At 40.3% G+C, this 26,510-nt stretch overlaps 1 protein-coding gene across 1 annotated transcript in view; it reads left to right on the top strand.

The window, feature by feature from the left end:
• ATP8A2 (ATPase phospholipid transporting 8A2) overlaps window positions 1-26,510 on the top strand; it is a 287,313-nt gene that overhangs the window by 180,249 nt on the left and 80,554 nt on the right. Inside the window, exons 28-32 of the mRNA XM_005417776.2 lie at window positions 2,176-2,298; window positions 3,322-3,400; window positions 7,087-7,148; window positions 7,475-7,531; window positions 11,862-11,969. Of these exons, the coding sequence (XP_005417833.2) occupies window positions 2,176-2,298; window positions 3,322-3,400; window positions 7,087-7,148; window positions 7,475-7,531; window positions 11,862-11,969 (429 nt within the window). The remainder of the gene's footprint in view (window positions 1-2,175; window positions 2,299-3,321; window positions 3,401-7,086; window positions 7,149-7,474; window positions 7,532-11,861; window positions 11,970-26,510) is intronic.

Genomic DNA, 26,510 nt, shown 5'->3' on the forward strand with positions numbered 1-26,510 from the left:
ACTGTGCCATCAGCAGTCTGGGAGTGGTCTCTGATTTTCAACATGGCCTGCAGGGTGCCACACTGTGTCATATGACTTTATTATTTTAATCAGTAATATTATTTAATCAGTCACATAGGTGAAAGTCTGAAGGATCTCTGGAACCAAGTTCTGTAGCATACCATAGATCTGTGTTGGTGTTTTTGACAGTGTTACCTTTGCAATGTTACGTGTCCCAGTGCCTGGTTTCATAAACTGCTAGGACACTTGTTAGTGTTAGAGTCTCTTCACAGGGAGGGAATTTACATTTTTTTGTTAAAAAAACTCATTCCAAATATATGCTAATACAGAAAAAGCCAGTAAATTATCACTGAATAGTATTAATGGAACCACTTAACTTCTGTCACATTAATTTTAAAAATGATGGCACAAGCCCCCATATTCCATAAGATTTCATACTCTTAGTTGAAGATACTTATTCAAGGATTTATTATTCCCTTGATTCCCTTCACCCTAATTTCCTGACTGTTATGCAGTCTCTGTCATTCATGTTTAGATATTTGCATCTATTATCTTTAAACCTCATTTGATGAATCTATCTACTCTACCTAAAGCTTCTGGATAAAACTCATCTTCTGTAATCAGAAACTAAACCTTGTTTTTTGAGGTCAATATTTTCTAAAATTAGAACTGGTTGTGTGGACTCATGCAGAATCAAGTGCTTGTAAGATGTTGGGGACTTCCACAATTTGTCAGGCTCTGATTTTGAAGTGCTTTTAGCTAAGTCATTCTCTTCTTTGCAGATTAACCCTTTCTTTCATTAGTAGTCTCATTAAAATATGAAGTGTATGAAATCATAATGGCTTTTTAATTCCTGATTTTGCACTAGTTCACACTGGAAGTTTGCCTTGGTGATCAAAACCACTGGAAGATTTACTTCAAGTGAGAATGTAAATGCCCCAATAAACACAGGAAACTAGGGGAAGTATGTTAAAGCTGTGTGAGAGCATGGTCTTCTTTGGAATATATTGGACCAGTGCTCTCAGTTTCAGTTCTCCACCCTCAGCCTGCTGCCATTTTAGCCATCTGGTTCATCACTTCATGGGTGAAGACACACAATTCCCACTGGACTGAGGGTTGTAATTATTGATTCTCACTCGTCTCTTGTCCTTCCCATTGTTCTTTGTCTGCTCCTCTGCTGCCAGCGTGCTGCTGGTGGGAATCACAGCCCACCTTCTCCAAATGTGCACACACCCTAGAAACAGTGCATAACTCCAACCTGCCTCTTAACTTCAAGAACATTTCTCAAACTGGTAAAAATATATGTATGTATAGGATTTAAAGTGATGTTTCTGATATAAACTATTGATGTAAAAGGAAGTGAATGAAGTTTAGTATTCAGACTTGCACCCTGGTGTAACTTTCCCTCTGTGCCTGCACTGTGGACCACAAGAAACATGTATACCCAAGCTGGCTTTAAATGAGCTGCCTCAGATCCTGGAAACACTTCAAGAGCAGCAATGTTAAAGTCAGTGGAGGCTAATTTACTCTGCTTCTGGCAGAGTGTCCTGCTGCCTGTCTTGGAAGGCTTCCGAGGCTTGGTCATCCAAGCGTCTGCCTGTAGCACAGACACACACTGCAGTTAATTTGTTCCTATCAGTTCATGCCTGCCAGGGGAATCCCCAAAGTACCATAATGCAGAATGGCCTTTGTTGCTCAGTAGATTTTTTTTTTAATGTGATTTCCACATTTACTCTGTCTGTAAACTTAGCAGTGGTTAAGCACATTGCATATCTAATTATGGCTACAACTGCAGCTATATTGGAACCTACTCCCACAAGGCTATTTTTTAAAAATTCATCTTGTCTTTCCATTGCAGTCCAATGTGTCTGACCCTTGCTGGATTAGCTGGTGCATCAGAAACTTAACTTCTTGCTTAACTTCTTGGGTTTAATTTATTGGTTAATAATACTAACTTTCTTTCATGTTTCTGTTGTTCACAAGTCAATATTTGAGACTTACAAATTAATGTTTGGACTTGTTTGGCATTGAAAATGATGCCACATAGCATGCTAGGTAGTAGACAGTCTTCACTGAAGTCTGTGAGAATTTTGCTTTTGTCTAGATAAGGAAACATTATATGAGATACACTTAAAACTAAGAGCTGCTTTCAATTAGTATTTGCTTTCCTTGCAGATTTTCACAGCACTGCCACCCTTTACTCTGGGAATTTTTGAACGGTCGTGTACTCAAGATAGCATGCTTAGATTTCCACAGCTATACAAAATCACTCAAAATGCAGATGGTTTCAACACAAGGGTAAGGAAAACCCTGTTACTCTATGAAAAAACATAGGCATTCTGATATTCCAAATTTTTCATGTCAGAAAATAACCTATTTCCTGATGCTACTTCTGCTTTATGCTAACTACTGAGAGTGATTGTTCAGCCTTCCAGTTCTTTCCAAGGGATTATTTTTTATTTATAAACAAGGATGTTCTTTATTTAAATAAAGATTTTCTGCTGTGACTTCAGCTGAAACTGGTCCTGAAATATCCATAAACTTTGATTCAATGTTAGATTTGTATCCAAGTATGATTTTTCAATTCACAGCTACTGATAAGCCATTATGACATTGCCTGGATTTATTTAACATCTGTCTTGTCACAGCACTCTCTGCTAGGGTGCTTTTTCATAGTTAGCATAGCTCTGTTCCAGTAGTTCTTTTGGAAAATAGAATTTGAATTGGCTTATTTGGACTTCTGAGTTTTGAAGAATGCATTTTACTTCATTTTGCTATTTAAATGCTGGAAAATGCCAGTGTTTGATATCCTGTCTTATCCATAATGAGCACATCTAAATGTACTTCTGAATCAAGCAAGCTGTATGATTGCTTTGTTTGGAGAGGAAATTGTAGAGTACATAAAGCCTTAGTTTGTGCAAAATTACATTATCTGCTAGTTAAAAACTGTGGGGCACAAAGTATTTATCCATTAAAAGAAAATAGTACATTTCATAATACTGAATCACTCTTTTAAAATTATTCTTTGAGGTAATTAAACAAAGTTGACTCAATCAGTCTGCCTTATTTCAATAAAGATATTAAACTGAAGCATGCTTGCCTATTATGCTTCAAGTTGGTAGAATAAAATGATCGAACAGGACCAGTGTTTTCTTGTGAAAGAGCAGAAATTGTAGGAGAAAATAGATCCTGTAGAAGTTTGAGTATTTCACTTCAGGACAAACATTTTCTGACTCTAAACCACACAATGAAGTGTTTGTTAGGAGTTAGAGAGGTCAAGAGTTTTGGACTTTACTGATGGCTTGGTTTGTTTTCCCTCAGGTTTTCTGGGGTCACTGCATCAATGCCCTCATCCATTCCATCATTCTTTTCTGGTTTCCACTGAAAGTGCTGGAGCATGGTAAGGGCTTCATTATTTCTTATGTGAGTAACTGATGTTCAGTCCTACAGAACCAGTGTGTTTGCAGAAAAGGGGGGTCGTGACAAGTCCCAAGAAAAAATGCTGCCAGACAGTTCAATAGTCTTTAGCTGCTGAGCTTGGCGGGTTGTCTAGTGGCTTTCAGAAATTATTCTAATCTAACATAATTATTGTTCATATAGTGACTTTAATAGGTGAAAAATGAAACTACTGCTTTGCTAAGTCTTACCCAAATACTGAGTGATGTTTTATGAAATGCCTTTTCTTTTTTTTATGGTAGTGTGTTGAGATCTCAACATTTGATTGAATAATGTTCTTACAGCAGCTGCCTTAGAACCATTTACTTTATATCTTGTTGGAACTCCCCCATTCCATAAGGCAGTACTGTGAGAAAGAATTGGCTGGAATGGAAGTAAACCAGATCAAGAGTCAGAGATACTGGGGAAATGAGACTCTTTGGTGTACAAATTAGAGTTATTATTAAGTCTTGTTTTTCAGGGTAATGCAACTTTTCAGGGTAGTGCAGCTACATGGTATTTCAGGGACCAGTAAATCCCACATGGTTCTTACCTAGCTTTCCAGTATAGCTGTGTGGGTGGGAAAAACCACTGGAAATCTGTTCTTTGATTGTGGTAAGAAATAGCATTAGATCAAATAAAGAATTTAGGGCTGATGAAGAGAATATTTATCTAAAATAATTAATTTTTCACAAGTGAAACTCCTTCCTGGAAAACACTGATTTTAAGAAAACCTTCTTGGCTCCAGAATGGATTAACTGGGAAGGAGGTGAAAGAAATAAAAAGGGAGGGAAGATGAATGTTCATGTCAGAGGCATGATACTAAAGATACTTGTTGGGATTAGGTTCATGCTACTCTATTTGGCTGATTAAAATGTCAGTGTCATATCCTCAGTGGGAACTTCCATGGCTGATGGACCATATAAAAAAGAGACTTCCCTTTCATCTGTACATGGGCTAAAAGAAGGTTCCATTTTGTGGGAGAGGGGCTTTTATGGTTGGTTGGTTTTTGTTTTGATTTGAGGAGTTTTGTTGTTCTGTTACACTGTTTTTATAACAAATGTTAATCTTGAATAGCTCTTTTTAAAATTCAACTGCAGAAATTTTAGGTTAACGTCTGTAGTGTTTATAGTTAAAATTACATAGTCTTCCATAGAGGTTTTTCTAGTTCCCAAATAGATAATGTGCTTTTCATTTCAACAATTAGAATTATAAGACAGAAATACCAGCTCAGAGGCTAACTTTCTGAGTTCCTTTGAATAAGTTGCTCAGGTTTTTTTTCCAGAGAGGAATGAATATTGAATTTTCAAGTTTCTTTGCATTTCCAAGTGCAAGAAGGATTTCAGTGCCAGAGACAAAAATGTGCCGTTCACAGTGGGATGGTTCTTAACCTCTTGAGTGCCTTGGATGTGAAGTACATGTAGTCCAGGAATGGGCACTTGTATAGCTTCAGAAATGAATGTTCATTGAGCATCCTGCTGTTCTCATTAGCACAAATATCATTCCTTTCAGGACTGTGTAGCGTCCCAAAGTGCAAGGTCATGGAGAACACTGAAAAATAAAGACATTAACTTACTGCATTAAAATATATAACTTTAAAGAAGTTGAGACTTACAGGAAAATGTATTCAATTATTTAAATATTCACTGTGATGTTACTCTAGAGCATGGCTGTGTCATGTCATCTTATTCTAGCAAAACTGATGAGTTTAGGCATGCCTTTTTCTTAATAAACTGAACCTTTTGGCGCCAACAGGGTTCAATTGGCATGGGAGACTAAGTTCCCTAGTGCTCTCCACCTATTTCATTGGCACCAGGGGAAAGAGCAGGGTGACTGTAGAATCTTGGTGTGTCCCTGAATGATGTGGTAAATGCCTGAAGCCACTGGGAGGAGCTGGGCTGAGGAAGATGCCAGTGGCTAGAAACCATGCCGGTTCCTAACCTAGCTGTCTCGGGCTTTAGCTCCAGTTGCAGTGTTAGTCACTCTGCTGCTGTTTCTTAGTAGTTAATATTGAAAAGAAAGCAGGGATACAGAACTAGCAACTTTTGGGAAATATTCAGAGCCTGTTAGTTCTTTGGAGACAACCACGTGCAGCATGGTAGAAGGAAAACAAAACAAGTAGCTTGGGTTAACTGTACTGTATAAATATATAGGGGTTTTTTAGCTGTAAGCTAGACAGGGTCTTCATCATGGAGGTCAGGGTGCCAGGAACTCTTCTTTATAGCCTTAAAAATTTACTGATCCTGGAGTACACAACCTTTGTTTAAGAATGTCAGATCGAGTTTTTCAAATAAATCTAACAAAATCTTACTGTTACTGATGCCTTGAGAGGCTACCTAGAACAGAGGCTAGACAGTGTTAAAGGAATAAAGTAGGTATTTATTAAAAGGCCTTCAAAGGATACACCTTGGACACTACAAGAGCCTGGCCGAGACTACACCCAAGATGGACAACAGGTCACATATTTTCAGAGGGGAGGGGAGGGTCACATATTTTCAGACTTTTATAAGTTTTGGTCCATTTAAATATTGGGGTTCGTTGTCCAAATACAGCTTCAGGTTATGAAGTCCCATCCTCCCTGATTGCTCTCCTCAGTTTGCTGTTGTTTATACTTTTTGGGCCTGAAGCTGCAGCAGTGTTCTTGGGCTGGAAAAGGATTGTTTTGTTTAACTGAATTGTGAGGAGAACTTGCTAACACTTTTTATGAACTTCAGAGGTAGGTACTAATGCAGAGCAGAATCTGGAGAGTATGAAAGCTAAAACTTAAGGCATCATCATGGTAGAACTACTCACTGTGCTAGGCAGTATGTGTTTAGGAATGAATCCAGTGTTTTATCTTAAGCCTTTTTGTCCCTGCTGTTCCTGTATTTCCCTAGCAGCTGCCTTAAAACATGTGAAAATAGCAATACTTATCATGCTTGGGTAATGCTTGAAAACTCCTGTGAGTACAAGTTCAGTTGGTGTTCATGTGGTGGTTGAATGTGTTTTCATGGTGTTCCAGTTTGATTCAGCAAGGGCTGAGAGACAAAATAACATTTGAGGTATTGCCAAGCTTGGCACTTCCAAATGATAGATTAACGTGTATGTACTCACCCTTGTGCACAGCTGATAGAGAATGGGTGGCCAGAGACTGAATACTGCTCAGTTATGGAACTAACCTCCAGTGAGATATTGTACATGTTGATATCTGTCCTTTACACATTAAACTGTCCCTGCTCTTAACTTAGCTCTCTGTCACCACAGGTCAGCTGGTGTTTTACTGCTTTTTTGTCACAGGCACACAAATAATAAGTATTGTTAGAAGTGACAGTTAGTACAAGGCAGATAGCAACAGAGAAAGTGGCAGTGACATACCTAAGCTCTTACAGGCAAATTACATGTTAGGGTCTGGTGAACACTACCCCTTTGCCGGGCCAGCTTCTGGCAATCGGAGCCATGGATGGATGGATGCTCTATCCAAGCACCGTGTCTGAGGCCCAACTGAGCACAACTTCTGCTTTACCATTACCTCATGGTTTCTAGGAGTGCTTTTCAATGTTCAAAAAGGAAAGGTTGGGACCAGTTATTTTCTCCTGAGAATCTCCTTGTTCTTTTGTCCATTCTGTTGATAAACTGACAACAAAGGTGATCTTCTTTATCTTCTTCTTTCAGATGCAGTATTCACAAATGGACAGGGAGTTGACTATTTATTTGTTGGAAACATAGTTTACACTGTAAGTTTGTGTATCCTAGCAATCTTTGAATGGTAGATTTTCTTTCCAGACTTTTTTTCACCACAAGAAAACTGTGTAAACCTGAAGAAAATATGTGAGTTTAAAAAAAAAAATCAACCTGATGCTGTGTGCATGATTTTCCCTCTTCCTTTTAATTTTTTTTCCCAGACATGGGCCAACAATAGTTTCTGCTCTGTCCTTCCCACATCCACTGCCAAGTTCCTGGGTTGCTACCTAAATGGTAGTAGCTTTTTAGGTGTAAAGGGGAGATTGGAGTTTGAGAGTGTTAGTAATGAACTTGTCTTCTTTCTTCTTTTTCTTTGCAGTATGTTGTAGTCACTGTTTGTCTGAAAGCCGGCTTGGAAACAACTGCATGGACTAGAGTACGTACTTTCCAGTATCTTTTATTTTATTAGCACACCTTCCTCCCTAATGAGTATTGATACAGATAAGAAGTACTAAAAATCATTTGGGACTTCAGAGTTTTAATTGATCTTTCATGTAAGGATAGGCTGCTAAGCTCCCTAAGTACAGAATGTGAGAGGAATGAACTCGTAGATCACAGGATATCTGTGATGAAAAAGGGCAGCCTGACAGAAGTGGCAAGAGTACACCGGAAGTGTATTGTCAACATGTCTACTTAAAAATGAGGAAAATTTTGCGTGAAATCAACATACTACTGTAATTGCTTAAGAAAATGCATCAAGAAAATTATCCTTTGTAGTCTGTAGCTCCTTCAAAATTAATGCAATAGGGAATGAAAAGTGTCTGCCCACAGATAAACAAGTGGGCTTTGAAAACATCTTTGACCCAGGTAAAAAAAACTAGTGGTGACTCCACATTGGTTGAATTGTTTTGTTTTTTTGGTTTTTCTTTTTGAAACTTAGTGTAATAAGGATGTTACTTAATTAGTTATGTTGTTTTCTTGATTTAAGTTATTGGCTTGAAATGGGCAAGAGCTCTGTTACAGGTAGGTGACAGAATCCAGGAAGGCAGTGAGCTCCAAAGAGTGTGAGGGACAGGGAGGGGAGGGCTCCTGTGTCGATGAACCTTCACACCTTTCTCCCTTCCTTTTCCCTAGCCTCTCTGAAACACTAATTTTTTTAATTTTGATGGAGTCTCTTTTTTTCCACACCAGTAAGATACTTTATGGGAATCCGGTTTTCATGACATATGAAGAACTCTGCCCTCAAGACTAAGATGTTTTGAGGACACATATTCTTATTCTACTAGTTTCTTCAAGGGTTTGGCTTAGGTCTTGTTAACCTCATTGCTTCTGTTAGTTGTAAAATGTTTTATTTCATTCCTCCCAGAGGAATTGTGAAGATCAATGAGCTGACATCTGTTCTGAATTTTAAGGATGAAATGCTGTCTGTATGGGTTATTTAATTGTTAGGGAGATGTTAATATTTTCTGCGCCATTCTCTCATCTGAAAATGAAATCTGAGTGTTTTTACTGTTGCTTATGCATCAGTTCTGTGTTGTGTATCAACATTTTAAAATGCAAAAATCCTTAAATTAATCCCTTGTGCACCAGAAAAGCATATAACCAAGTCAGCATTGAATGCATGTGAGCTTGTTTAGATCCTGGTTTGTTGTGAATTGTTTGATGGTTTCTCTTCTCTCCTCTTCCCTGGATAGGTAATGGGTGTCTTTTCAGCCACTTGGGGATAATCATGGGCCCCTCATTTCTAAACTTCTTTTTTAAAAGATACCATAATGTTTAGTAGATATTGGAGTTCTATAACTTTGGCATTTTACAGATAAATTATTGTTATTCAAACAACAGTTGTGTTTAGAATCCATTTTTTCTATATATACTTCTAAATCCTGCCCCATTGCTTGGAACAGTGACTCTCATCACCTCAAAATCTGATATTGGTTATAGTTTCAGCTGTGAGTGAATCAACACACAGAGAATCTTTAGGTTACTTGAAGAGTATTAAATTTATGGCACTAAGTTAAGCCTCTTCATCATCAAGCAGATTGGTTACAGGCAATTTGTTCTAGAGAATGAGAGAGACACTGCCACTCGGGAGAACAAGGTGATTTCAGCAGAAAGCTTTAAATAAATAACACAGTCAAAGTGTTTGGGAGCGTGGTATATCCAGTAGGTAGTGTTGAAACAAAGGCTCTGATAAAAGTGGCGACATAATGCATAATAAAATCCACACATCGAAGTTGAGTGGAGTAGGTTCCTGTTATGTGTGGCCTATGGAACACTGCAGTAGGCTTTTTCCCAAACACACAGAGCTTTTTTCATCACTGCTTTACCACACTGTAGGAACTGTTTCAGATAAGCAGGGTACATGGGAGAGCCACACACTCTGTCTAGTTTTTATGCAAGAATCTTGATTTCTTGTTTTCTGTCATTCATTTAACACACCTGATGGGCTCCCTTCTGGTTTTGTACATGAAGTCTCCAGGGATAAATGCAGATGTCAGTGGAGAATCAACAGTGCAAAGGTTTGTGGGGTGACTGTGTAAGGAACATTTGCAAGCAGGCCAAGGAGAGCTCTTCCAGAACACAGGAGCTCTTTTAAAGGCAAAGAAGCAGTTTGGGCAGATATAAGCCTGAGATAATGAGATGATTGGGACAACCATGACAAGAAGGTAAAGGTAACATACAATGAGCAAAGTCTGCTCAGCTGAAAAGGGTAAAGATCTGCAAAAGTTGAACAGTGTCCTAGCAGCAGAATGAAAAGAAAAACCTGAGTGAGACAAAAATAAATTTGTCATGTCACTAGCATAAATACACTTCCTACTAAATAAGTCTACGTCTGAGATTGGGTTCTCTGCTTGCTTTTATTTTTACTGGTTTTAGTCATAAAGTACAGGAGCTAGGGAAGCACCAGTCCCAGCTATCCTGAGCCTTCTGTCCACTTGTCCGAGAGGAAGGCTGCGGCTCAAGAAAAGGAGTCACATCCTTTTCAGAAAGCAGTGATGGTGCTGTTCTGCCATTGCATGGGGCTGACTTTTCATAAGGGTGAGTTCTTGCAGCAGCCTTGCAGTACTTGATCTTTGGGGAGCTGAGCAGTACAGTTGCTCACTAGGGCAGGGCTTCTAGTCAGAAGCTTGACGTGAATTGGCTCAGTTTTTAGAAGACTAAGTAGACTGAAAGGATGAAATCCCTCTTGTCCTCCAAGTGTTTAAAAAAATCGTTCAATTTCCTTCTTTTCTTCACATTTAAACTGAATTGAGCATGTATTTTGGAGGTTTTTGTTTGTCATGTGGGGGATTGGAGTGTGGCTTTTTTAGTTAATTTGTTTCTTGTTTGTTTGTTTTATATAACGAGTTGTTTATTTACTGAGGTCAGATCTCCTGGGTGAAACAGAATAAATAGCAAAGTTTGAAAGCAAATCTTCCTGCCCACTGTGTCTCTCCAGGAAGGGGCCTATCCCATGTCTTGTTTATTATTAGCCCAGCAACTTTCAGGGTTGCACAAAATTCCAGCTTTCTGAGAGTACCTAGAAGAGTGTTCTTTCCATTGCTTCTGACATTTTGTATGAATGCTTCTACTGTAAGGTAGTCTCTAGTTGATCCCAACTATCTGCCAGTCTGCACTGGTGCTGCAGGCTCCTTGCTTGTTTGTTTTCACTGCCTGTGCTGGAGAAAGCTGTCCTTTCTGAGGATGTCCAGCAGTTGCAGATTAGGAGCAATCTGCTTTTCCAGAAGTTTGTGTTTATCTCACAGCAAGCAGAGCACAATACTCAGACACTTCTTTGGTTCTCAGACATACTGTTCAAAAAGTCAACAGACACAGTCATCCAGTAGGAAGTATAAAGCCAAGAGCTGAACAAACACGCTGTGTCCACCAGCACCCAGTATGTGAATTCATTCCCGTGTTCCTGAACTCATATGTAATTAGTAATTAAGATTTATGCAGGTACTTCTCTGAATTGGAGCCAAAGTCATCAGCCACAGGAGCTGTTGGCATCCAGAAAAGTTGGAGCCAATTATGAGCTCAGTTGCTTGTTACAACTGAAATTACTGGTTCCATCCACTGTGGTGTAAAAGTAAAACAACTTAAATCATCCTGAGCAGAAAAACAGTTTGGGTGTGTAGGAAAAACTACTTTAATGCCACTGAGAAAAAGTTTGTGCTGGATGTGCTCTTGGTCATTTAATAGTTCTTTATTTTCTCTTAGTGAGTCTACAGACTAAAGAACCAGTAAAGATGTAAACTGCATTGCATGTGTGTAAATCAGTTAGAACACCTTTAAAAAAAAAAAGCAAAGCTGATCAGTAGGTGTTGTTGATTGTGGTAGTATACAACACTGAATCTTCCTCCAGAGAGGGTAAGTGATGTATATGGCTTGTGTGTGTACACTGACATAGGGGATTTGTCCATGTGAACTTTAACCTGCACCTTTGAAAATTTCTACCTTGATTTACATGTTGAATCTGGAATGTGCATGACAGGATACAGGAACTAGATGAGAGAAATTATGGTTCCAAGGAAAATCTGACGAGTTTTTGGAGATCCAAATAAGACAGATTGGCTGAGAAGAGTATCTGTCTGCCCTGCTATGAGGCAGAGATTAAAGAGAAGTGGTTTGTGCTGTTTGAACAACCTGTGCTACTGGCGCAAAACCAAGAGCGGTAGACAGGCCTGAGTGAGACCGACGGAGACCTGAACAGGGAAACACTTCTGGGCTGGGTGGATGGAGGAAATGCCATGTGTTGACTGTGTTTCTCTCCCTGTTCTTGGCAGTTCAGTCACCTGGCCGTCTGGGGAAGCATGCTGCTCTGGCTCGTGTTCTTTGGCGTGTACTCAGCCATCTGGCCCACGTTCCCCATCGCGCCCGACATGCTGGGGCAGGTCAGTACCGGCGCCTGGCTCTGGGGACAGCGGCCCAGCACAGCGCCATGCTGTCACCCTCAGAGCTCACATAGTGCTAGCAAAGCACTGCTGCTCTAGCCAGAGTGCTTGGACTTCATTTTAACCTTTTCTTAATCCCTGTATTCATTTAGCTTAATCTCCTCATGAGAAGAGCTCTCTTTGTCCCCCAAACTGACTTCATCCATGATTACATGCACTGTGGATACTGTAGCAATTCCCAATTTGCTGTGATGGCACTGGGACTGACTCTTTTGTTAGTGTCTAGCCCTGGCAAGATTTTGTGTGTTTGACAAAATTTGGCTTTGGGATTTCGTTTTGTCATGGGTTTGTTCTTTTCCATACGTTTTGTTTCGCATTGTTGCTTTTTACCTTCGTTCATTCTAAATAAACAGAATTTCCTTGAGAATAGAATGAGATGGTCAGAAGCAGAAGGAGAGCTGATACATTGCTGATTATGGTACTAGAGGAATTATGGATTTGTTCCTTCCATGTCACCTGAGCTCCAGGTGGTAAAATTTTCCCTTCAGAGTCATTATCTCAATCCCTTGTGAGAAGATTGAATAGCAAGCCTGTCAAAATCACTCAAGAGGCTTGTGCATATTTAAAATTGGCGGATAGCAATTAACAATCATAACAATTAGGGATTTAGTAATTGTATGATTACTAAAAAGTTATTTTGTAGAGGTGGAACTGATTTCAGATTTACCTGAAAAATGTATTGGGTTATAAGTTCAGACTTCAATGCAAAGATGTAGTACAGACAGAAGAAAAGCTATCTAATAATTTCAAGAAATTATATTCTTAGATTGCTACCCTTATGTAGTAGAAAATTATAATAAAAAAGCCAAGTGTTGGCAAGCCAATTAGATTTTTGAGATTGCTCTCATGTTTGTATTCAACAAGAGCAGTCAGGCATGATTTTGTTGCTGTTCTGGCTTAATACATATTTTATTATTATACTCTAAAACACTGAGGATAATGGAGGCTATGATACATTTTCATGGACAGCTTTTTACAGCTGAGACTGACAGCTGACAGGCTGGTGAGTGACTGAGCAGGTGAGTGACTGACAGACAAAGCCTCAGTCCTCTGGTAGTATTTCATGGTGATCTTGGCATGTTTCACAGCACACACAGCATCAGTAGCTCTAACTCACATTTTCATATATTGAGCAGGAATTTGACTTGAGTATCATGCAGAGTTGAGAACAACTTGTCCTCCACAGCAGACTTTAGTGCTGCCATTAACATGTCAGCCTTTCTAAAATGTAGACAACGTGGCAAAATATTGCTTCACACACAAGGGGCCAAGCTATGGGCTTTAGTTTGCTGTTGCCTTTCTTTTTTTCCCAAAAGTTACTCTTATTTTTTATTGCAACTTAAGCAAAATCTATGTTGTGCTGGTCATCAACGTTTGCTGCAGCATATAAAACCACAGGTCTTGGAACAAAACCTTCATATTAATAAGGCTTTGGTTTTTCTTGACTGTTTTTAGAAAGTGTTTGTATTTAACCTTTGTTTTTATGCCTGATTTTCTGACATTACAACTTGAGAGGTGGTACTAATATCTTGCCAAAATGAAAATAATCTGTTCTCCTTTTTTTGTTTTTTAATGGAGAACACATTTACCTTGGCTGGTAGAGCCAGTACTTGTGGAGCTGTGTACCCAGATCAGTAATTATCAATCTAAAACGTTAAGGATAGGTGATCATTCTATATAGATGATTTTTTAAATTCAAGCAGTCAGAAACAAGCTGTCTTATGGCTTTCAGTGTGTTCTAGAGGGGATCAATATCATTCTACCAGTTTTCTTGTATTTTTGAGAGAAGGAGCAGCCATTGAAAAATGTGGGGTTTTTTTCTTTTTTTTTTTTTCACTTTTATCCTTTTGTAAAATCAAGGAAAGCTCCCAAGGTGAAGGGAGCTTGTTTACTACTTGCATTAACTCCCACAGAGTCTCTTGAGTAATCGGTTGCTGTCATGAAACCAGCTCATGGTGAAACGAGCTGAGACTGTGTTGCACTCTAGTCAGTAAAATGAGTTGCCTTGCTGCCTAGACTTTAATAATTTCTTTACTCTTGCTGTATTCTTTTGTTCATTTATAAATAATACGGTGTCTTAAAAGCATTGTTCTTGTTTCAGATCTTGCTAGTGTGTTTATCTTCAAATAAACTGAACTCCAGGACATTTTAGATGCTCATACTGTGCAAATCTAATAGCATTTGAAGGAAGCTGATTTTAGCTGGAATAGTCATTAGCATTTGTGCCAGCCAGGACTTTGTGCCATCAGTAGAAGGCACAGGAGGTGCAAAACATTTTATTGTGTTGTTTCACCAAATGTCAGCATGAAGCCTGGCAGACTTCAAATATGTGATGCTTTGTTTCTGCTGGGGTTTGTTAAACTGTTTGCACTAAGTATTTCCTTCTCTTGCCCATAATATCTTGAGCATTTTCACAGGGATATAATACCATTTTTCATCCTTGGGGGAAAAGGAAAGCGACTTACTTATTCTCTCTTGTCAGAGTCAACATATTTCTTCTGTTTTCACTACAATATTATGAATTGAGTACTTGTGACATACTAAGACAAAGCCATGATTAAAATCTCAATAGTCCTTAATAGAAATCTTCCAATAGTATGCATCTGGTACTTTGGGAAAAAAACTCTTTCTGCTTTGGGGGAACCTTTTCAGGCACACAATTTCTCTTAAATAGTATCAGAAATAATAATGTGAGAATAATGTAAGAAAACTCTCTGGTAGCTCTCTTGGCTTTCCTGAATTTCTGTATATTTTTAAGTTTGGGGGTTTTTTTATATATTTATGAGAACAGTGACACTAGAAGAGTTGGTGCCTTTTCCTTTGTCTTGCCAAAGACAAAAAATTACAAAAGCCAAGATGCTTTGATGGGAACTGATTGCTTTTGAGCAGTCACTTCCAGATAACAGTATTTTGTACAGTATATGAGTCCTTTCTTGCCTTTTGGGTAGTTATGACTTACCACCACACATTTTTGAAAGCAAGTAAATGTATGTGTTTTAAAAAGAGCTATCTAGTTTGATACTCATTATCTGGAAGAAGTGGTACAGAAATGTGCCACTCTGAGGATGTGAGCTCCTATTTAATTATCATGTCCCTGAACTTTCAGGGCTTCTCATAACCCAGTGGTATTTTGTTGATGAGCACATTAGCCACCGTCCTGCCCTCATGCAGTCTTGGGTATTTTGTTTGTTTGCCTGGGGATGGAGATTTGATGCCCTGAAGGGAACAGTGAGTGCTGACATTTGTGCTTATTTCTTATATGAGTCATACATATGGTATAAGAAATATGCTGCTAATGCTCTGTTCTGTATTGATTTCTTCATTGGAATTGAAGCATACTTTAGGTTCATGGGAATAATATTGCACTGTATGGAATTAAAGTCTGTGTGCAGGTATTCCCACCTCCACACATGTCTAAATACCTGTACCTGAAAACATGCATATGTATACAAGAGGATGCTTTGAAAGTGATCATGCGTTGAGTCTTGATCTAGACGTTATCTCAGATGAAGAAAAACAGGTTTCTTCTTTCCCCACCTTGAGCTGAAATTTTTAGTGTTTTAAGGGAGAGTAGGGTTGGCAGGAAAAGGCGCATTCCTATCACCCCTCTGAAGCATCTCCTTGTTGATGATGAAAGAAGTACTACATAGCTGTGATTTCTTTCTTCCAGTTTATTTACCTTAATATGTGTTGTGTTTTGTGTCTCCCTCATTAGTTGTTGCTACCATTCAGGAAATACCTTTAGGAAGATGAGTATGTCTCATGGTTTCTGCCTGAAGGAGAGGGGTTTAATCTGGTTTTGAGAGAGACGTGTGCTGTGGTTGTTTTAAAGTGCAGGTTGGTGTTTCTAATTTTTTAGACTTCTGCTTTGTGCTGTATGTGGTCATGTTGCAGAACTGGGGTTTAACAATCATCTTGATCTTAGGATGTCATTAGGAGGCCCATCTCATCAAAGCCTCATGGCTGGAGGTTGTGAAACTGGGGCTACTGCACTTCCCAGTTACCTTTATACAGCTGCATTTGAGAGAAGACTGCTTGAATCACAGTCCAAATAATTTTACCACCAGCATAGCAGAAACAGACCCATGTAAGAGCCACTTTCATAGCTGTAATTACAGGTGTGCCTTTATTTTCCAGTGCTCTGCACATCCTTGACAGAAGATACCTATTTATTGTTCAGTTAACCTAGCAAGAATCTGACAGTTTATTTGTCTGCTTATGAAGACTTTTAAAGAAGCTGCACATGGAGTTTACCTGGATTAAAGGTGTTTTTTAAAAGATCCCAGTAATGGAGATCTCTGTTTGACCCCATGTAATGTGACAGTAGTAGGACTTGCTTGCTTTAATGGCTTGTTAAGAAGACATCTGTGCCTTTTTTAGCAAAGCTTCCCATTCATCTGTGTGTATGGCATTAACAAGATGGGTTTGCCTTGACTATTGCACTGTTGTTGGCTTTTGAGGGAGGGAGGTGATGTAGATAAAGGGTGTGATGGACTCAGGTTGCATGGTTGGTTTTGTAGTTGGCCCTCAATCTGAAACTCTCTGAGATCTTGCTGATTGAGCTCTTACCAAAGCATGTGAGAAAACTTCATGGTTTTTAAGACTTGGAAACAACACGAAACACCCCCCAAAAATCCTGGAGGCAAGATAATAATCGTTATTGTGGTGTAATAAACAGGTTTCACATTACTGCCCTTCCAAATCCACACTGCAAAGCTGACAGCTTAATGTACATTTTTGTGTTTTCCAGAATGCTTTCGTCTTATTCTCTACATTTGAATTGTTTTCCAGAGGTCTCGGTTGTTGTTCTCTCTGGCTTCTCATATTTCTACAGTTTGGTGCTAGTTAGAAAATTGGCTGTTCTGATTGTGGTTTGTTTGTCTGCAATCAGTTGCACATTAGATTGTGGTGTCTATGTTTTGGTTGGTGAAAATGCTTCATCCAGCTGTTATGTGCAAATCAGACTTCGCCTGCAGATTGAGGTCCTTAATGCCTGCTGATCATGTTTGTTTTTGTTATTATGCACAGAAGTCTCCGTGGCACTTGATGTGGTTTTGGAACATTTTCTGCAGTTTTGGACTAGGCTCTGAGTGGACAAATTAGACTAACGAACCATGCATATATTTTTAAGCCTCTGTTGAAGGAGTGGGTTTGTTGTTTTTATGAGCCACACATGGCTTTCAGAAATTATTCTCTCACTTCTAGATCTCTGGCATTGTGTTGTACTATGTCATACACCACAAAGGTGAAAAAATGGAGATAAATTAATATTTTTATAAGTCGTGAATGTGAAACTAATATATTAAGCATGCTTATTTTACGCAGGCTAGACCCCCAAAACATGCCCCTTTACCTATTTGGCAACTTTGACACAAACCTGTTCTAAATATTTCTGAAAGATGTCCCAGACTTAATTTCTCCTTAGGAAATATTTTACGAAGGCTTTAAAGCAGGACTGTATATGCAGCTGTGCCCAGCACTGTGCTGGCATTTCCTATATAGAGCCATGTGAAAATAGTATTAAGCCAGAAGCATAAATGCTTATTCAGGTTTGGGAACTGGCAGTGCAGAGTGAGGCAGTCAGCTGGCTTCAAACTTCTCCCAAGTGTTCATGTGCTCACCTTCACTTCTTGGTCCATGCTCTGCAGAAGAACTGTGGCTAGCAGGTGAGTGCATTAGATGGGGGAGCAGTAGGAAAGGGAGTGTTTGAATGGTTACTTACAGGTTGTACAGATGGTGCAGAGGTGGTCAGCTGGTTTTTCTTCAGTGTTGGGGTGTAACCTGGGACTCTAGCCATGCTGTCTGGTCAGTGCTGGTTTGGAGATCAGGTAGCTTTAACAAGTGTAAATGCTGCTCAGTAGCTTAAATGAAAATACAGAGCATTTACACTTTTGTGTACTTGCCCATTATCCCTGTTTATTGGTTTTGGAGTGGGGAAAAGCAGTGTCCAGGAACCAAGCTCCTTCACTCAGCATGGAATTACCATTCTGTACTAATGGACTGTGCTTCAGAAGTTGCATCTTTTCTCAATTTGGAGTTCAGCGTTGCTTCACGTCCCTCAAAATTTTCCCAAATAGCTTTATTTGTATATTTAGAAGTAGCAAAGCCTTGTTGCAAGTTCGTGGAAAGATGTTTGGAAGATATCCTGTTCCATATTTTCTCAATTAGAAACAGCTGCCTTTTAAATATACAAGATCAGCTACTGTATTGTACCAGAGGCAGTGTTTACTAATGCTCATGTCTACAAAAAATGTCTGTGTTTTGAGCCCCGTTGACAAGCAAGGACAAACTAAGAACGTATGACTTGTCTCCTGGATCAGAGCATTCCTGATGTAGGCTGTGTTCTGCATTAGAAACTTAAGGAGGAAAACCAAGCAGCCCTACAGTGCGGGTTTGTCATGTATGACAAGGGTTTGTGTGCATCTCAGTAAAAGAGAAAGCTGTTCTTCTGTTGGGTAAGTGGAAAGCAGCCAAGCAGTTTTTATGCCTCTCATGAAGCAGCACTCGGCCTCTGTGGCTTCTTCATCAGATGAAGTTTGTAGGTTAGCAGTGTGCTGCACAAGCTGGGCTGCAGCAGCACGAGAGGCTTGGTAGCCAGGGGGAGTGAGTCTGCCTCAATAGGTGGTCACTGCTGAGCACTGCTCTGCCAGCTTGCCAGGTGTGTAAACCAGATCCATTTCCAGCTGCTGTGAAGGCATCAAGCAATATCCTGTTCCTATGTGGATGTTGTTGCCTACAAAATCTGTCACGATGAGGAAGGCCATGGCAGAGAGGATGTGAAAGTGGACCAGCATGCTGTCATTGCCATAATCGATAGGACAGAAACAAAGGAAGGTGGCAGGGTAATTGTCTAGAGAAGGTGGTTTTTAAAAGTGTGTTTAAACTCATAGCAATGAAGCTGTGAATCCTTTAGAAAGTAAGAGGAACAGCAGATGGGATCTATTCCAGAGGGCAGGAGGTGACTGTCTGTGAGTTGGAATTAGTGGTTTTATGGCTTGCTTTGGTCACACTTAAGTCACTTGGTTTTCTGATTAATGCAGGGAAGCCCAGATAACAGATATTTGGGGGTTGGTTGGGATGTTGTTTTTATCTTCGTTCCTTGGGGACAGAAGGGTCATGTTATGTTTTTATTTGAATTTACATATTATAAAGGATTTTTGTTTGTGGAAGATTCTTTGTTTGTTTAGCTGAATTTGTGCTCCATGCCACTGTTTCTTTCCTTCACTAGTGGATTTCATTTTTGTAAGAGACAAGCATAACCATGTCACATGGGAAAATATTTCCAGATCAATTTGAAACATACTTTTATTCCCTTTCCTCCCTAAAGTATATGTTTCATGAGATCATTTTTTCCCCCCAATTGTATTATGCCAAAATTTGATCCAAAAAGCCCTGAGGAGTAGAAATGATCTTTCTTATATTGTTCTAAGGCAAGCATAGGTACACAGGAGTAGTGAGGCTGGAAGGAGTACAGCCCTTCCAAGTGCCCTGGCTGCTGGTGTGGGCAGCCAGAACAGCCTGGCCCCCATGGCTTTCCTGGTAACTCAAGAGCTGACAGCAACGATGGTATCTCATGCTGCCTCTCTATTGGCGTGGCAGGCAAAAAGCAACTGAATGCAGCCACTTCTGAGAGTGCCTTTGGGGCTTGAGTCTGTGCAGGAAGTCAGACTGCCCCCATTTGGCTTGTGGAGTGTAATTCCTCATTTGGGTATTTGCAGCACTTGAGCTGGTGTTTTTATACCAGTACTCTTGTCAGAAGATGTAGGAAGGAGTGTCTCCAGAGAGCTGTGTTTTCTTTGGATTCAATACAATTGATAGGAGAAAAGGACAGAATTATACAGGTGCTGTCCATAACATAGTGCCTGAAGTGTGGACGGGTCGGTTATGTTTACATATGCCACCACTGGTCTCTGGAGCATAAAACCCAGCAATGGTACCTCTCAGTAGGCTGATGTTGGAAAAGAAGTTTCTTTCACTATTAGGAGCTGCAGCCTCTTTCTGAGCATCTTGCAGAGCTACATCTTGCAGCTCTGGACGCATCTCCGCTTTCTGAGATATGGCTTAGATAAGACAGTTTCATGCTTATGGTAGAGTCAGCAAGCCAGTGCAGAGGCTTGGACAGTAGTGTTGTCACGCATAAAAGAGGATAAGCAAGAAAAAAAATTATTTCTCTGTACCATGGAGTGCTTTATGGTGGATGCTGGATGAGCATTCAGTACAGAAGGATTCAGTACAGTGGCTGAAATGTACAATGAAAGTTAGACCCGACATAGCTTTTCTATTTTCAATAAATTATCCCAAATGCAAGTTGTCAAACAGCATTTCTCTGCAAGTACTGCTTACCACTTCTTACCCTGTTCAGTATCTGGGACCTGGCAGATCCTTTTGAAAGAAATGAGCTAGAACAATACTATATGCAAACTTACTTTCATCATCTCATTCTCATTTGGATTGAAATGCTTTGTATCTCATATTAGATTTCTGAGAAGGAAAAGGATGAACACCTACCAGCCATCAGGTCCTCCTGCAGTAAGCTGTGACCTGCACCTAATACTGAGCAAAGAACATGCTGAGGGAATGAGAGTTTCCACACCATACTTAATTCATTGCTTGCTGTTGCATGGGTGTACAAAATGTGTGAGGGATTCAAAGAGAAGATGCTATGGTTGTCAGTGTCATTTTATATTTTACAAAAAATGGCTGTCAGCTTTGCAAGGACCTCTTTTGTAGAATGTTTTGGAGTAGGCATCTGTTCTAGCAAATATCTAAAGGGTTTTCTTTTGGCACTTTGTCATTAGTACTCTGGTTCCAGTATGTTAGCATGTTACCTAAGCAGCATGTTACCCTGCAGTCTGTGTACATTCAGTAGAACCACCAGTGTTAGGCATTTTATTTTCAGCTATAGAGTAATCTTGTTGTGGGGTTCTGAAAGGATTTGTATGAAAGATATACCAAAAGGGATGTTTTTAGGCTAATTCTATTTCAGAGAAGCATGAAAAGTAATTACTTCAAGTTTTGCTTCAAAAGAAGCGCATTCAGGCAAAGCCTTTCCCGATTCAAGTGAAGTTTGTCCACTCTGAAACAGAAATCAGAGGAATTTCTTTGATAATTTTACTCAGTTGACTTTTATTGTGCTTCTGTAAAATTGGATATATATATAACAAGAAATTTTAAAACGTGGAGGAGGGAGAAGTGAATATATGGAAAAACCAGACAGGTATCTGGTGGGGAGCAGAACAACTGAAAATAAGGCTCTGTCAATCAGGTACCTATACAAAGTGCTGTTATTTGGGGCTAGGCAAAATCTCATTTAGCTAATGGGTCTCAGCATTACTGTTCATTCAGAACAGATGGGAAGAGCAGTTGAACTCTCAAATCACTGGCATCCTCACACAGACCAAAAGGCATATGAAAGGCAGCCACAAAATGCAAAATGTTTTTCAAAGACCCACTAAAAGTTTAGTGAAAAGTGTGTTTGATTTCAGCTGTGTGTAAGAAAGAAAATGTTAATGCGGAGTGTGGAATTATATTTAAAAGTTGGAAATGGCCAATGAGGGAACTGAGAGGAAGTTTCTAAGTAAAGACACTGAACATTGCACACACACCATGCCCCAGTTCTTTGTTGCCATCAAGCTTTAACAGAATCATAAAACCATAAGGTTGGGAAAGACCTCTAAGGTCTTGTCAAGTCCAACCATTAACCCAGCACTGCCAAGTGTCCCCAAGTGCGCATCTGGATGTCCTTTAAATACCTTCAGGCATGGTGACTCCACCACTTCCCTGGATAGCATGTTCCAATGCCTGAGGACCCTTTCAGTGAAAAAGCTTGTTCTAATATCCAATCTAAACCCCTTTAGCAGAACTTGAGGCCATTTCCTCTTGTTCTTATCACTTTTTATCTGGGGTGAGAGACTGACCCTCGCCTGGCTATAACCTCATTTTGGGTAGCTGTAGAGAACATTAAGGTCCTCCTTTTGCCTAGGCTAAACAGCTCCCTCAGCTGTTCCTTATGAGACTTGTGCTCCAGACCCTTCCCCAGCTCTGTTGCCCTTCTCTGGACACACTCCAGCCCCTCAATGTCTCTCTTGCACTGAGGGGCCCAGAACTGAGCACAGGATTGGAGCTGTGGCCTCAGCAGTGCTGGGTACAGGGGGACGGTCACTGCCCTGCTCCTGCTGGCCACAGCCTGGCTGATCCAGGCCAGGATGCCATCGGCCTTCTGGGCCACCTGGGCACACTGGCTCATGTTCAGCTGCTGTTGACCAGCACCCCCAGGTCCTTTTCCACTGGGCAGCTTTCCAGACACTGCCTCTGGTCTGTAGTGCTGCCTGGGGTTGTTGTGACTCAAGTGCAGGATCTAGCACTTGGCCTTGTTAAACCTCATACAGTTGGCCTCAGCCCATGGATCCACGATGTCCAGGTCCCTCTGGAGAGCCTTCCTGCTCTCCAGCTTGATGTCATCTGCACTTGGCCCCCTCATCCAGATAATTGAGAAGATACTAAACGTGATTGGCCCCAATACTGAGCCATAGGGAACACGACTGATGACCAGCCACCCGTGGATTTAATTCCATTCCACACCACTTTCTTGGCACAGCCATCCAGCCAGATTTTTACCCAGGAAACAGTGCAACCATCCAAGCCATGAGCAGTCAGTTTCTCCGGGAGAATGGTGTGGGAATTGTTGTCAAAGGCTTTACTGAAGTCCAAACAGACAAGGTCCACAGCCTTTCCTTCTTCCGCTAGGCGAGTCACCTAGACTGTTTCCTCTCCTCTGTATTGTATTTCCATTAGACATTTAGTGAGTTGAACTCCCCTACAAGAACAAGGGCCAGTGATCATGAAACTTCTCCCAGCTGCTTATGGAATATTTTTTCTTCCTCTTTATCTTGATTGAGTACACTATAATAGACTCTGACCAGGATATTTGGCTTGTTGACTTTTCCCCTGATTCCTATACATAAACCCTCAACTCTGTCATCACTATCATCAAGCTCTAGATACTCATAAGGCTCCCTAACATGCAAGGTTACCCCACCACCTGACCTTCCTTGCCCCTCCCATCTGAAGAGGTTCTACTCACTGCAGCACTCCAGTTGTGTGGGTCATCCTATTATGTTCCTGGTAATGCATCATTAGCTTTCCTCCTCTGCAGTGGTTTCCAGCTCCTCCTCTTTGTTGCTCATGCTATGGGCATTGGAGTAAATCCATTTCTGTTGGGCTAATGATCCTGCCAGCATTTTTGGGGAGAAGCCCTAATTCCTACGTGAACATACTCAGGAACTTCCGCAGTTTCTGACACATCAGTAACCCTTGCATCTTTGCTGCTGCATGGATCTCCCTCCCTTCCCTCCGCTGAGACATCAAACCGAAGAATCTCACACCATCCCTTATGGAGTGCCACCCTCAGGCTTGTATCTGGTGAGCCTGGTTTTATCCCTTTCACCATTCAGATCTAGTTTGAAGCTCTCTCAGTGACATCTGCTAATTCTTGTGCAAAGATCCTTTTCCCCCTGTGGGACAGGTGGATCCTGTCTGTTGCCAGCCATGTTCTTGTGAATGTTGATGATAAAGTGCTGTTGTAGCAAATGTATGTATCACTAAAGATTTTATTCATTTTTCTCTTAACACTCTTCCAGTATAAGAATGTTAAGAGAATGAACTTCAGTAGTCACATGGGTGTGAATGTTTGGACAAATGTTTTTGGGCTCTGTCTGTGCCATAACATATTGGAAACATCTCTTTGGACTGGTTAGCAGCATCAGAGCAGCTTTCCTGTATGTGATGTGTCCATGCAGTGCCTAAAGGGCTTGTTAATGGTGGAACCCCTTATGCTGTGGGTGCAGAATTTCAGATTTCTGAAGACGGAAATGGGCCGGAGACACCTGTAGAAATGGCTTACTAAATATAGCGTGTGAACATTAACGACTGCAGATAGGTTGTAACATCAGCTGCTCTCATCTGTTGCATCAGAGCTCTTTGCAAAGCTGGGTCTTTGAGTGATTAAATGTCGAAGTCTGTTGCTAAACTGACAAACTTGAGTGAACAGAGCAAGTAAGTTCAATCTAGCCTTCTGGATACTCATTAAGGTGATCCTGGGCTTTTCACAAACCAGGCTGTAAGCAAGGTATGTACACGTTTATCAGACTGAATGTGTCTGCAATTCCTTTTTTACACCAGGATCACTTTAGATACTGCTTTAAGACAGACTACAAGAGGGGTTGTGTGAGAGAAAGAAATGTCAAGAGGGGCAAAGAGAAACAAGAGCTGTGGAGGACATTGCCTGAGTTATATTATGCTCATTAATTCAATTTGAGGCAGGAATGTGTGTAAATAAACCCTGGCAGCTGCAGCAGCTCTCATTTCTGCAGGGCTTTGGCAGGAATGCAGGGGCCAATGGATATGAAATCCTGGCTCTCTTTTGAGAAATTGCAGGCAGACAGCTCTGCAGCCAGAAGAAAGAACAATCTAAGATTTACTGAGAAGACGTAATCACTTTAAGCAGACTTGAAGAGTGTGGAGTTTCAGACATGCAGATTTGGAGGTAAAATTAGTGCAGACAAAAACTAAGTCATTGGAAAACCATGGGGCTTACCTAATTCTCTTGGGTTAATGGCATTATTCATGTTCCAAATATTCAGCCTCAAAATGGAGCAGGAAAACTGTAGCTGCAACATTAGGTGTCTTCAGAGTAACCTGAGTCTGGATATTCACCAGTAATTTTCTGCAGGTAGTGTAGCTGTTTGTGCCATGTACTGAAAGTCAGATGTGCTGACCACGTTAAGTCAACTGGCTTGTGTCCCAGGGAGTTTAGTCTTTGGTGCTCTGTCTGATTCTGGATCCCCAGGAGTGCCTGGAAGAGCATTCCCATCACTTCATGTGGTCCAAGAATGTGTGCTCCCCCTGCTCCCCCACCAAAATATTCAGAGGACAGATCCCTCAATGGGTGCTGCAGAGCTCAGGATGGGGAGAAGGATGGTTCTGCAACAGTTAACAAGTGATTTTCAGATCAGTGGATTTTTCTGCTCTGTTTTTTTAAGTAGTAGTAGTTACTATTTGGCTGAAGCTGATTTGAATACGATCTTGATATATCAGCTGTAATTTTTAAAAGAATTTAAGAAGTGAAAAAACCAACCAAACAATGTGGCTGGCTTTAATCTAGAAGTTTAAATAACAATGTCGCCCAAAGCCAAAGCGGTTTTAAAGGCACTGAGATGCAGGTTTTAATGGCAGTATTAGAGGTAACCATTAACTGATTATATTTTACCAGATACTTAAAATCTGACAGTTACTTTATTGATCTATAAAAAAGCAAGATTTTTTTTCCTCAAATGAAAACCAGCTTCTAGGATAGGTCTTCTTTTTAATCTCAATTCCATTGTCTTCAAATATTTGCATATCAGAAAATTTCATTTTGTTAAAAGTGTGCTGGCAAGGGAGTTTGTGTGAAAACAAGGTCTAGTAAGGTCAGAACTATAGAGCAAAAGCTGCAAATGGAAGAACTTGACGTTAGCAATAATAATAATGATAATGCTTAGTATTTGAATGTTCATTGGGTTTTAGAATAGCTGCTTTGCTTTGCACATTAGATAAATTAGTGCAAACAAAGGTAATGATGTATTTAATTGTAGCTCCTTTTGTGTGACAGAGTTTGTCAATAACACTTTCAAAATACGTTTCCTAAATAGCACTTTGAAGTGTTTATGTACTGTGACTCTGCCATCGTCTTTTTCTGTAGTACAGGCACCTATGTCGGGCAGATGATAAGCCAGGAGGCATCCGGGGGGTGTCACAAACAATCAGATTAATTATTCAGATTCCGAACTGGCAGCTATTTTGTTAAATAGCTGTGTCTCTGTAGCAGAAGCAGAGCTACATGCAATACATTGACATTGTAAGTTTTTCTTAACTGCTTTTCAAGGGAATCCATGAGCAGACCAGAGGTTTTGTGCCTTTCAATTTGGAGAGTACTGAGGGACATTTGGAAATATAGGTCATAGAAACAGGGAACTGGAAAAAGGCACCCCAACAGTCGAGCAAGGATAGACCCTGTCATAAAAAAAACACTGGCATCAATTTTGTTGAAAGTGGCAATATGCTCTAGTTTAATGGTCTTTCAGACAGTTCATTATAAGTTTGTCATAAATCTGTTTCTTTTAATGTGGCAAGTATCTGCTGGAGAAGCAGTGGTCAAAACTCAGAGCAAACTGCTGAGACACTTAGTATGTTGTTTTATGCTCCCCTCTATTTTAAGCTGTTGTTTACATCCAGTGTTGTTATTGCCCCTTTCAGCCCAGCTCACCCTTGACACTGCTAGCTTCAAACATCATCTAATGTGTGATTTAGCAATAGAAGAGCAGCAAGATCTGCTCACACCTGATGTCTTTCAATAGCTGCCTCTGGGTCAGTAGCCTCTGGCTGGCTTTGCCATTCTTGAGAAACTTGAATTTTAATCATTTGCTCCTGTCAAGAGCAGCACAA

The sequence above is a fragment of the Geospiza fortis genome, unplaced genomic scaffold (genome assembly GCF_000277835.1).
Source record: "Geospiza fortis unplaced genomic scaffold, GeoFor_1.0 scaffold16, whole genome shotgun sequence".
Lineage (NCBI taxonomy): Eukaryota > Metazoa > Chordata > Aves > Passeriformes > Thraupidae > Geospiza > Geospiza fortis.